The following is an 11,478-nucleotide window of genomic DNA, read 5'->3' as shown; positions in this document are numbered from 1 at the left end:
AACATCAGCAACTGATTCTGATTCAAAAACAGCATGGCCTCAAACATGTCCACGCGAAAGAAGCGTGTTTCCAAGAAAACCAAAACTTCATGGCGAAAGAACACAGACGTCGCCGATGTCACTGAATTTTTAGAAGCGAAACGCACTAAAGAAATCCGGGGGTGAGTTTTTTCCTCACGTTTTACATTCATAGTCTCAATATCTCGCTTCACGCTGGGCGAGCTTTACAATGCTTCTTGTTTTTATCCCTAAATTACGTACTACATATATCTATAATCCTATGTACAAATTTTAAATATTTTGTTCCATTAGCGTGAAGAAAAATGAGGAGGTCTTCACAATTGACACGGAGGCCAGGAAAATCAAGGATATTGATTTATTTCTTAGCAGGAAGGAAAGGGCTCGATCCAAACCGTTGAAATGCTTTACGGCTATGATCAACGAGTCTGCTGTTTCTGATCCTGTTATAAAAAGGTATTATAAAGGTGTATCCATTGAATTTTTGTACTGACATGTCATGGAAATAAAATTAAGGAACACAGTGACCAAACCTGGTGAGGGCAAAGGTGTTTCAAATATCATAAAGAAGCAGATGAGCCTCAAGAGACTGAAGAAAGAAGCACAGTCACTGAATGATTCCAAAAAATATTCCGCCAAGAAAGCGTCTGCTAACATCAAAACTCACGCAGTTCAAGATGTCTGGGATGAAAATTGTAGTACTACGCTATAAACATACACTTGTGAAATTAATTTGACTGTATGCTAGATGGTAAAGTTACGCTGCCAATCGACGAGCAATGGTTGAATCCAAAGACACTGGTTCACACTATTGAGCACTTTGAGAAGAAAATCGGCAAGAAATCCACATTCTCCAGGAAGAAGAATTCCGTTTTGCCAGCTGTCGATGCCCCTCACCCTGGTAAATCTATTAAATTTACAATGAATTGTCTATGTCTTGATACTTTATTTATCACGTTAGGTGAATCTTACAATCCAACTTTGGAGGACCATCAGGATTTGTTGCAACAGGTGGCTGACCATGAAATGAAACTCATCAAGCAGGAGAAACACATTGAAAGAGTTACAACCAAAATGTTCTGCAAGAAGAAGGACATGCCAACAGAGGTGAAAAAATAAAAATGTATCACGATTCCATTCTAAAGTTACGATTTCCAGGAGTCCAAAATGAAAGAAATGGCAGAAGGACTTCCAATCCCTGGAGAAGAAGTGGTCGATGAAGAGATGTCTGATTCTGAATACAAAGCTTTGAATCCACCTGTGCTAAATAAGAAGAAGACCCTCAAGAAGAGGAAGAACTTGAAGAAGGTGAAGGATGAGCAAATGCAACGCTTCAACGCCAAGATGGAAAAGAAAAAGGTCGCAGACATTTACAGGTGTTGTAGAATCATTGTTAGAATTTGAGAATGAGTCTTGATGTGGGTCTGATTTAGGTTGAAAAAGTTGGATGAAGAAATGGCTGCTGAAAAAGTAGTGATGGATCAAAACAAGGAGCAGAAGATCAAGATCCTGAAAGAAAAGGAACTTCAGCCCAAGAAGATGAGCAATTTCAATTTTGTGGCGCCTGAACTGGATTTCAACTTGCCTAAGGATATTAGAGGAACTGTCAGGCAAGTCAAAACCGAAGGAAACATTCTTGCTGATAGGTTCAAGAGCATGCAGAAGAGGAATGTGATCGAAACACGCGTCAGGCAAAAGTACGAAATAAACATAATCTTTTGGGTGAAAACTCATTGTTTGTTTTTTCCAGGAAAATAAGACCCAAGATGAAGCCCAAGAGATTTGTCAAAGCCTCTCATAAGACTAATGTTAAGTAAGCTATTAAAACATTAATATATTTCTATTTGGTGCTTTGTTTTACTGGATGTCAAAAGATAAATCCAGATCTGGATCTAGTCTCAGCGGCAGGGGTGTGGTAATTACGTTGTTGTAGAAAAGCAGTATGGACGGAGTGTGCAAGTCGTCTGGCAGACAAAGTTCTTCAAAGTGCGCCGACTCGTCTGGGATATTGTTTTCGTCAAGGCTCTTTTCCAGATCCAATTCTTTGCCTGTCAGAAAGGACATCCATGTGTATGCTGAATGTGAAACGTCAAATCCGAGAGCAGAGTATCTATCTTTAATCTTCTGCAGATTGTCTTCCGTGCAACACTGAAAATCATTTAACTTAAGATCAACTTAATCTAGAGACTCATAATTTAATATAATGGTCATGACATAATGAACGTCCACGTACTTCCTGTGGCTCAATCAGTGGCCATGTAACAAAAGTTTATAGCATGAATGAAATTTTGGCACGGGGGTGATTGCTAGTTAGTCGCCACCATAGAATGAAGTGGACGACGTGTAGAGTGCTGCGCGCAATTAGAAATAATACCTCTAAGGTGGTCATTGTGTCTGTCAAGGAGTTGATGATCCGGACTGTCCGCTGCTTTTTGGTTATCATGCCAACCTGTAAATCTTTGTTTTTCCACCAGACGGGTTTGCCATTCAACTTATCAGCGTCCAAAACATGGGGTGGAATTCCATGTAGATCAAAAGGCACCTGTTTGCCGCTGCAGACGTTGGTGTAGTTGAGAAACTATATTGAAATTTTTTAATTTTGTGGACAGCACTATGTGAAAGTAAAACCTCCTCAGTTTCTTTATCAAACCAGTGGCTCACGTCTTCGCCAGCAAACTTGAGAAGTGGTTTAATTGCCTCTGAATCTGGCCCATATTGCTCAACAATTGTTGATAAGTTATATACCCGTTCAAACACAATGACCCATAAGTCACTGGCTTTCCAGTGGGTCAAAACCTCCTTCCTCATAAAATAGTCCATCTTCTAGATATTTTTTGCTTTGATGTAAAAATGGATGAACGGTTCCAGTATCCAGTCCTAAAAAATTGGTCAATAGACAAATTCAATTTTGTGAATAATTTAAACTTCACCAACAATAGTTTTTTAAAAATTTATTTTTAAATATGACTGAATTTTTCAGTTGAAAAAGAATCTTGCTACCTTCCTTACAATAATTATTATTAGTCACTATACACAAAAATTACTTAAGTAGCTCTTAAGCAGGTATATATAAATTACTTATAATATATATATATATATATATATATATATATATATATATATATATATATATATATATATATATATATATATATAAATTACTTATATCGCTTTGTTAAGTAAAAGAGCTAAAATGAACGAGAATTTAAGAGAAGTTAAATCCAGAGTAAAAATTAATTGTGATGTGCATTTTCCATACTTTATAATCAAAAAAGAAAAATTACATAATTTCTTTGAATATGTGAGCATTATTATGAACGCGCCATTAAAATACCGCAAAAAGCTACGAAAGATAATATAATAATTATATATTTTGCAAAAAATTCATGCTGAGAACGAATGTAATCCATTATATCTGGATCAAACCACATTGCCAAGTTGATTTGCGCAGCTCAATTCTTGAAACAAACATGGCAAGTAACATTTTTTATGTGCATATATTTTTATAAAATTCGTTTTCCATTGAATACATATTAATTATATTTTAGAGATTTTAAAGATAATAATGGCTTTAATAAAATCAAGCTAATATAATATTATGTATAATATAATATTGCACAAGACGACAAACAAGCAATAAAAAGAGAATATCCTAAAATCTAAGTGAATTGTAACTATGAATTATTCTCCTCGAACAAAATCGATGCCAAAATGAACTCGAGTTTTAAAAATATTGAAACTTCTAGACGAATTTATAACCCATAAACCCATAAAGAGGATCTATATCTATTTTCCCGCCACTGAGTTTTAAAACTAATTCGCGCCTTTTCATGCCATAATTTGGAATAATATTTCACAGCTAATATAACATTATTGTTAAAAATGATTTCATATTAAATTTTATATTAAATTTAATCTATCGACATGAAAAGTTAAAAGATCATGAAGAGAGTAAAAATGTGTGCGTGAGTACTAACTGCGCATCGCCATTTGCCACCTTTGACTCGAGTTCCTGTTTCATAACAGAACAAGCACGGCACGTTTGCGCACGTTTTAGACGATAGAAACAACTTTAAGACTGCTGTCACATCTCGGCAGTGTATTCATAATTTCTTCGCAGTTAATATCGTTATTATCAATACGCGATGGCTGCTGATTCTGATTCAAAAAAGGTATAAACAGGCTAACCAATATTAAATTACTTTTTAAATTATCGCCATTCAATCTCGCTTACTATCATTATCCAAAAGCATCTCTCATTTTTCTCTTTCGTTGTCACACTAAAAACGCAGTAATTTCCTCATGCCCCGCTTATATCCGTTAAATATATTAACGTTTCTGCATAGTAATTGTTCATTTTCGCTGTGCTATTTCCGTAAAATCTCATATTTTATCTTAAATGTTGATTATCGGGTGTTTTAAAAACGTATGAAACGCAAAAAGCGCTCCAAATGAAACGTAAATAAAATGACGACCAATGATAAACAAACCCCGGCGTTTTGTTGTGCAGGGGAATCAGTGGGAATTTTCAATAACGAAATGACATCGTTAGTCGCGTCACACAATTGCCAATCTGAAAGTGACCAACTTTCGTGAGATAATTTTTTTTTCATATTTTTTAAACTTGTAAAAAACACCTAGGGTGGGAGAATATTAAGATGTGTTTTGTAAGAAAGGTTGTTGCCCGACAAAATCTTGGCACATGTAAATAAATGTCATTAAACCAAAGTGCCCTCGTAAGTGGCAAAGACAAGAAGACATGACTGTGTGAGCTAGCCTTCGGTTAAAGATTTAGCACAATCTCATTTTAAACCTAAAACACAGACAAGTGAGAAAAAGGGTCAGCATCTACATGAAACTAACCTTTTTATTCCCAGTTTCCAAAATTATATCTCAAAGTACAAATTTACACAGTTCCTAATTTTCATTTCAGGTTCTGGAATACAAAGAGCGTGTGAAGAAACAGGTATACCTTTTTATTTGAAATATTATTAGGATGTAATTAGCTTGTAATAATTTACTGGGAATTTCTTTCACAAACATCTCCATTGAAAAGTACACATTTAATCCAGAAAATCTGCGCAGCACATTGATTTAAAATGTTTTCAACATCGTAGGCGGAGGAACTCGTGCTCAAGGATTTCCCAAGGAAAATAGTAATCCTCGATGAGCTCTTGAAAACCAGTGATTTCAACAAGCCAAACCTCGAGGATGTGCACGAAACGTTGAACATACCTGTTCCTGATCCTATCCAGTTGAACAGGTAATAGAAATTGTGGTTTAAAAGCTTTTTTAAAAAAAAAATGTATAATCAAAGAAGAGTCAAATACAGATAGTCTTCATTTATTTCAAAATTAAACTTAATGATTTTAATTTAAAAATTCAGCCATTCAGAACCTGTAAGCAAGCGATGGAAGAGCGAAAAAATGGATGATATTGCTGGCACCAAAGTGATGGCTTTGATAAATGGCTCTGTGCCTTGCAACAAAAATTTGTGCAATTTGGTGACTAAGGTGAAGCCGCACGTCAGACAGCTTGTGGAAGATTCTAACGTGGTTTGTAGAATATTATTAATTGTCGTAAATATCCTGACATTTATTGACTCATTCGTTAATCAGCTGAAAATGTGGGTGTCTTTCCTTATTCCCAAAATTGAAGACGGAAACAACTTTGGAGTCTCAATCCAAGAGGATACTCTGGCTGAAATCCAGTCTGTCGAATCTGAAGCTGCTGCATTTTACGATCAGATATCGCGCTACTTCCTGACCAGAGGGAAAATCGTGTCCAAAGTAAGCAAGATAGAAATAATTATCTCCTGGCACTTGCTAATTCGGCGACTGCAATAATTTCAGGTTGCGAAGTACCCTCACATTGAGGACTACAGACGGGCGGTGGAGGAGCTGGACGAAAAGGAATACTTGAGCTTGATGCTTGTCTTGTGCGAGGTGCGCAATAGATATTCAACGCTGCATGACATTGTCACAAAGAACCTTGAGAAGATCAAACGACCAAGATCATCAAACACCGAATCCCTATATTAGGACTGCACGATCAGATTCAAATGTGATCAGCCCTGTCTGGAGCCAAAGGAGCTATTAAATATTATGGCTCTGGCAGAGGGGCTTAAGTTGTACCCACAATTCCTTGATGAAAGACGCATTATTTTTTTTATTCCATTTAGAGCTTCTCAATTACCTTCATTTTCAACCAAATTTGGCAAACCCAAATCAAGATTAAACCCCTGCTGAATTCAATTAATGCTATCTGATATGCAGCCATGGTGGTTATTGGAAAAATAAATTTGATTGAAACTACGGTTCTGATAAAAAATGCTTTTTAATTATTTCAATTAGTCCAAAAGCTACCTTAGACTAAAATTGTAGTTATTTTATTAACCCCACTCGCCATCTTAAATTCTGATAGAATAAATTTGTTGCATCAACGCTTAGTGCGAGTTATAATGTGTGTAACTAGAATGAAAAAAGCCAGTGATAATTTGAGTAAGGCGACGGCATGGAGATTGAAACGTACAAGCTGTGTAATAAATTGTGCGAACAAAAATCAGGGAGATGGTAAACTCAAAAGTATGGATATGGAAGACTGCATTGAGGGATTTAAAAACCAATTGACGCATTATTATTCTACTAATTGGGTGGTTCTGAGATAGGCTTATCACCTCATGTGTCTCCTCAAACTCATAATTATATTCCAGCTTAAAATTGAAGTGATACGTACAATACATGAGAGGACACATGAGGTGACAAGCTTTCTCGGACTCACTCATTTTCATGCAATCAGGAAATTCAAGTACTATACATATGACATAATATATCATATGTGCAGCAAATAATAACTATTTACATGCTTTACAATACATTATTACATACTCAATACTTTTGGGCTGAGTTTAAATAATGTTGTGCATAAAATTATTATTTTTCTGTGCGTTTTATTGTTATATTGTATTGGAAAACATTGAAATGGTCCCTCGTTCGCTCCATTATGTAATTAATCTCAACAAATTCTCCTCCATTCCACCAACAGAGAATAACCAGAATAAGAATAAAAAATAATAATATCCATAAGTCTTGATCAGATGTCGACATTGCATTGCAACTTTAAAAATTTCGAAAATTTCTGTAGGCTCATTATTTAGTAAGAACGATTTCAACCAATCAGCGCTCCCCACGTCAAGGCAGAGGGGAGTGTCCATTGACAAGCTGCCATGTATGCAGTGGTTTCTACACTCTTGTTTTGATAATAAACGCAATTTTGGCCGAAAATTGAACAGCGTATTTTCCGATCGTGCTGTCTTACAATCTCGACCTTCTGACGGATGAGCAAATGTCTGGAATGTGTGGAAGTTAAAACTTGGTTTCATCAATACCAAAAAAGGCAACCATCTAAGTAGATAGATTTTTTCGAGTTTGTGCCACTAAGGTCGAGGAATATTCGCGATGAGGTCCGCCGGAGTTACCCTTCTGAGCGTCGTAATGACGGCTGCCGTCATTGGCAATGCATTCTACCAGAAGAAGCAATTTTATCCATCAGTGGTGTACATCACTAAATCCAACCCTTGCATGGCTGTAAGCTTTCAAAACATTCTTTGATAAGTTACACTCACTTATGTAGTAACTTTGAACTTCCTCAGGTCATGTACATACAAGCCTTTGTAATGGTCATCCTCATGGGTAAACTCATGCGCAAGGTGTTCTTTGGACAGTTGAGAGCTGCTGAATTTGAGGTAAAATTTCAAATGTTTTTTTTTCGTAAATTCTCAAATGTATTCTTGATTTCAGCACTTAATGGAAAGGTCATGGTACGCGGTGACAGAAACTTGCTTGGCTTTCACAGTCTTCAGGGATGACTTCAGCCCGAAATTTGTGGCTCTGTTTACGGTGTTACTGTTCCTGAAGTCATTCCACTGGTTGGCGGAAGATAGAGTTGACTTTGTAAAAACAAACATATTTTTTACATTTTAAATATTGACTAATTAATTTTATGTTAGATGGAGAGAAGTCCTGTTATATCTTGGCTTTTCCATATCAGAGTAATTGGTAAGACATAATTAGATAATAAATACAATTGGTATACCTGACGCACTCCCTCAGCGCTCCTGTCAGTTCTTGGCTACATGGACTACCTGTTTGTGGGCCATGCCTATCAGTCCACAGTCACAAAAGGAGCATCAGTCCAACTGGTGTTCGGCTTTGAATATGCTATTCTATTGACCATCATCTGCAACATTGCCATCAAATATGTTCTCCACACAGTTGACCTGCAAAGTGACAATCCATGGGAAAACAAGGCAGTGTTTCTTCTCTATACAGAACTCGCAATGGGTACAGCACAAGCGTTAATCAAAAGTGATTGTTGAGCTATTAAAATCAAAATCTTGCAGGATTTGTTAAAGTGGTGCTCTACGTCACCTTTGTCGCAATCATGGTTCGAATCTACACACTGCCCCTGTTTGCGTTCAGACCTATGTACTACACGATGAGGTCTGAAAAATATTCTGACTGAAAATATTTTGATTAACAAGTTCTCTTGAGCAGGGCGTTCAACAAAGCCTTCAACGACGTCATACTTTCTCGAAGAGCCATCAGGAACATGAATACTCTCTACCCTGATGCAACTCCAGAAGAACTCTCTGCTGCTGATAACGTATGCATCATCTGCCGAGAGGAAATGGTCACTGGTAATTGACAGTAAATTCAGCTTCACTACCGGTACTAATTCAGAAAAATAATCAGCCTCCAAGAAACTGCCATGCAACCACATTTTCCACACGTCCTGCCTGCGCTCCTGGTTCCAAAGACAGCAAACCTGTCCTACATGCCGCCTGAACATCCTGCAGACGCCTCCCGTGACCCAACAGCAACAGCAGGCCGCCAACAATAACGCCGCTCCGCCTCCCGCCCAGCCTGGTGCCGCACCCGTTGGAGCAATGCCTCAGGGCGCGATGCCGCCCAATCCATTCATGATGATGGGCAACAATTTGTGGCCACCGTTCCAAATGCCTCCTGCTGCCCCACAACCACCAGCTGGAACTGCTGCTCCCTCTGGTGCCACACCTGCTGATGGTAAGAGCTTCTCCAACTCTCAAAGTGATAATTTGAATTTCTCACAATTGAAAAATGTAGTTTAAAAGTCGGCAATGTCTAGACATGTTTCAACAACAATATTGTGTATGAAATTCAACAAGAAGAGTTCTTGTCATTTTGTTCTTGCTGAGCTTAATTTCATGATTTGGAGCTTATTTCAGTCATATTTATTGCTGGGTACAAATTATTGGAACAAAATTGAGTTTATCTTTATTGTTAGAACTTAAGAGTACATTAATACATCATATATATATCATGCTAACTTAATTTTTGTTTTCAGGCGCTACCAGTGCTCCTCAGGCTCCATTCACCCCTCAAGCTGGCCCAAGTTCTGCATCTGCTGCCGGAACTGCCACAAATCCATTCCTTTGCATGCGGTTCCCGATGCTGCCCTTCAGTATGCGATCATTTTTCCCCAACTGAATCCACCTGATTATATAAATTCTAGTGGTTCCTCCTCCACTGCCTCCAAGAGACTTCACTGGTTTGAGTGAAGAGGAGTTACAAAACTTAGAAGGAACAACCCGCGAGGCTATAGAGGCCAGGATTCGTACAATGCGACAGATAGTAATGATGCTCGACTGCGCTTCTGTTATGGCCAGTCAGATAACCGCCATTATTCCTCCCAGTTATCCAACTGCAACACCTGCTAGGTGAGTGCAGAAATTCATCCCAAGGATTACAAAAGCTGTAATTCCAATTCCAATATCAAAAAGAGGTTTATTTAAATTGAAAATTGCATTCATTTTTTCCCATTCGCGCAAGAAGTTGTGAAATGATGCCAACTTAGGTATTTTCTCCTATTAGTCTGTTTAAGAGTATTCTTTTGTACACATTTATTGTAGAGTATTGGTTATTTATACACAAGTGCTCATGAATTTGAACACGCCCTTACACAAAATGTGTGTGAGAAGGAATTTTCAGGCGTTTTAGTTCACTCCCAAAAATGGTTTGAACACAGATACTCTATAATGCATTTATTGAGGTGTACTGATAATAATTACTACTGATGAGAAAGCCATAACACAATTTATGATAAATTATTTAACAGTGTTGAGCACAATTATATTTTTAGAATAATAAGTTGTATCATAATGAGATTTTATACCTGTTGAGATCTATTAATAAATAATAATGGGTAGTGCAGTGCAGAAAGGGGTTAGGGTGATGAGACTTGCATTGCTCTTGTCAAAAAAGTTTGTAAATTATATATAGCACTGAATGGTTGTTAACATTGGCATGATGGAATTAGACTGAGGTATTTTGTAACATTATTTTATTCACAGCCAACCTGCAAACTCAGAAGATGCGGGATCAGCACCTACTGAACCTCAGCCTAGCACTTCATCAGATGCTCCACCCACTTCTTTTGTAAATCAGACTGAAAACTCAACTGCCGCTCCTTCGGCCCAGGAAGCAGAGCAGTCAAAGTAAATATAATCTTATTATTTTGCTTATCACACCAATTTGTGTAATTCTTATCAGTCCTAGCATGCCGGAGAGAAGTGGCAGTCCTTCAACTTCAGCAATGAATTCAGAGCAAGAAGAAATACGAAGGAGGCGGCTGCAGAAGTTTTCGTCTCAGTTGCCTGACAACCCACAAGCTGATAACACTTCCAACGAGCACTGAATATGTCTGTGATTTTTAATTAGGATATCAAGATTTGAATCCGTTATTGATGATTTAACGAAGTTCAAATTGTAGTCACCTGCTATGTAAATATATATTAATGGATAAAATTGAGCATTAATTCCGTGCTGTTGGATGGGACTTTCTTATTTACTGAGTGTTGCAAAGAGAATGTTTTTGAGTTAATAAAATTGACTTTCCATTACTCTGTCCTCTCATGCTAATTTATGATAATTAATCCATGATTTTAATTACCACGTCAGTTTTATTTTGTTATTTTGATGAGTTCGACCTTTACACCATTGCTTAGTGGATCAACTGAATAGAAACATTAGTTAATTGACTGTTATGTTGATAAAACCCGACAGACTAATTTAACGGAAAATTCCGTCGTCAATGTGTGTCAAAGTTCTGCACGTGGAATGGTTTTTTGGGGTGCATAAAATATTCATAAATAGGAAATTTAAATAAGAATGAAAATTTCGTAATCTTTGTTCAATGTTGAGAAAGAGGTTAGCTATTGTGATGCCGGTTCAAAAACTATTTTTATTAGTTTTTTTTTTAAATTGGAAAGCCTTGATATTGATATATCTGTTATTTTATTTCTCTCGCATACAAAAATATACAGCTCAGCTCTATTTAATTTAGATTATTTTACGTGCTAAAAATCAAATGATATTTAATTTGTAGGATACCTAAATCTATCAGGTATTCGTAAAACATCTC

The 11,478-nt window shown here is 37.0% G+C and overlaps 4 protein-coding genes across 5 annotated transcripts; 3 read left to right on the top strand and 1 right to left on the bottom strand.

Moving 5' to 3' along the window:
• On the top strand, positions 1-1,861 carry LOC135938798 (ribosome biogenesis protein NOP53). Its single transcript, XM_065482729.1, has 8 exons — positions 1-161; positions 313-474; positions 535-713; positions 767-919; positions 980-1,125; positions 1,177-1,394; positions 1,452-1,715; positions 1,769-1,861. Exons 1-8 carry the CDS (start codon positions 34-36, stop codon positions 1,833-1,835), a joined length of 1,317 nt encoding a protein of 438 aa, XP_065338801.1. The 5' UTR covers positions 1-33; the 3' UTR covers positions 1,836-1,861.
• A 14-nt stretch (positions 1,862-1,875) lies between these two features.
• On the bottom strand, positions 1,876-2,890 carry LOC135938799 (cytochrome b5 domain-containing protein 1). The gene is made up of 3 exons (XM_065482731.1): positions 2,647-2,890; positions 2,393-2,596; positions 1,876-2,166 (listed from the first exon to the last, which is right to left on the bottom strand). The coding sequence occupies exons 1-3, from the start codon at positions 2,836-2,838 to the stop codon at positions 1,876-1,878; spliced, it is 687 nt and encodes a 228-aa protein (XP_065338803.1). The 5' UTR covers positions 2,839-2,890.
• A 1,149-nt stretch (positions 2,891-4,039) lies between these two features.
• On the top strand, positions 4,040-6,348 carry REG (proteasome regulator gamma). 2 transcript variants are annotated; one of them, XM_065483514.1, is made up of 6 exons: positions 4,040-4,190; positions 4,952-4,984; positions 5,136-5,281; positions 5,405-5,573; positions 5,637-5,807; positions 5,871-6,348. In XM_065483514.1, the coding sequence occupies exons 1-6, from the start codon at positions 4,164-4,166 to the stop codon at positions 6,057-6,059; spliced, it is 735 nt and encodes a 244-aa protein (XP_065339586.1). In that variant the 5' UTR covers positions 4,040-4,163; the 3' UTR covers positions 6,060-6,348. The 2 variants fall into 2 exon arrangements, with proteins under 2 accessions (XP_065339586.1, XP_065339587.1); XM_065483515.1 differs by lacking the exon at positions 4,952-4,984 and having other exon boundaries at positions 4,049-4,190.
• An 864-nt stretch (positions 6,349-7,212) lies between these two features.
• On the top strand, positions 7,213-10,957 carry sip3 (septin interacting protein 3). Its single transcript, XM_065483512.1, has 12 exons — positions 7,213-7,604; positions 7,670-7,762; positions 7,818-7,970; positions 8,027-8,075; positions 8,130-8,360; positions 8,420-8,519; positions 8,574-8,716; positions 8,772-9,101; positions 9,403-9,519; positions 9,571-9,775; positions 10,409-10,552; positions 10,608-10,957. Exons 1-12 carry the CDS (start codon positions 7,476-7,478, stop codon positions 10,750-10,752), a joined length of 1,839 nt encoding a protein of 612 aa, XP_065339584.1. The 5' UTR covers positions 7,213-7,475; the 3' UTR covers positions 10,753-10,957.
• The last annotated feature ends 521 nt before the right edge of the window (positions 10,958-11,478 follow it).

Source organism: Cloeon dipterum, chromosome 3 (assembly GCF_949628265.1).
Source record: "Cloeon dipterum chromosome 3, ieCloDipt1.1, whole genome shotgun sequence".
NCBI classification, from domain to species: domain Eukaryota; kingdom Metazoa; phylum Arthropoda; class Insecta; order Ephemeroptera; family Baetidae; genus Cloeon; species Cloeon dipterum.
Note: the sequence above shows the minus strand (reverse complement) of the source record. Positions and strands in the feature narration are given on the sequence as shown.

Excerpts from the sequence above, each read along its gene's own strand:
- REG (XM_065483514.1), top strand. The coding sequence starts at position 4,164 with ATGGCTGCTGATTCTGATTCAAAAAAG. Across the intron at positions 5,282-5,404 it reads GATCCTATCCAGTTGAACAG|CCATTCAGAACCTGTAAGCA; the intron begins GTAATAGAAATT and ends TTAAAAATTCAG. Across the intron at positions 5,574-5,636 it reads TTGTGGAAGATTCTAACGTG|CTGAAAATGTGGGTGTCTTT; the intron begins GTTTGTAGAATA and ends TTCGTTAATCAG.
- sip3 (XM_065483512.1), top strand. The coding sequence starts at position 7,476 with ATGAGGTCCGCCGGAGTTACCCTTCTGAGCGTCGTAATGACGGCTGCC. Across the intron at positions 7,605-7,669 it reads AATCCAACCCTTGCATGGCT|GTCATGTACATACAAGCCTT; the intron begins GTAAGCTTTCAA and ends GAACTTCCTCAG. Across the intron at positions 9,776-10,408 it reads CCAACTGCAACACCTGCTAG|CCAACCTGCAAACTCAGAAG; the intron begins GTGAGTGCAGAA and ends TTTTATTCACAG.
- LOC135938799 (XM_065482731.1), bottom strand. The coding sequence starts at position 2,838 with ATGGACTATTTTATGAGGAAGGAGGTTTTGACCCACTGGAAAGCCAGT. Across the intron at positions 2,597-2,646 it reads TTGATAAAGAAACTGAGGAG|TTTCTCAACTACACCAACGT; the intron begins GTTTTACTTTCA and ends ATTTCAATATAG. Across the intron at positions 2,167-2,392 it reads ACACAATGACCACCTTAGAG|TGTTGCACGGAAGACAATCT; the intron begins GTATTATTTCTA and ends AATGATTTTCAG.
- LOC135938798 (XM_065482729.1), top strand. The coding sequence starts at position 34 with ATGGCCTCAAACATGTCCACGCGAAAGAAGCGTGTTTCCAAGAAAACC. Across the intron at positions 714-766 it reads AGATGTCTGGGATGAAAATT|ATGGTAAAGTTACGCTGCCA; the intron begins GTAGTACTACGC and ends ACTGTATGCTAG. Across the intron at positions 920-979 it reads TGTCGATGCCCCTCACCCTG|GTGAATCTTACAATCCAACT; the intron begins GTAAATCTATTA and ends TTATCACGTTAG.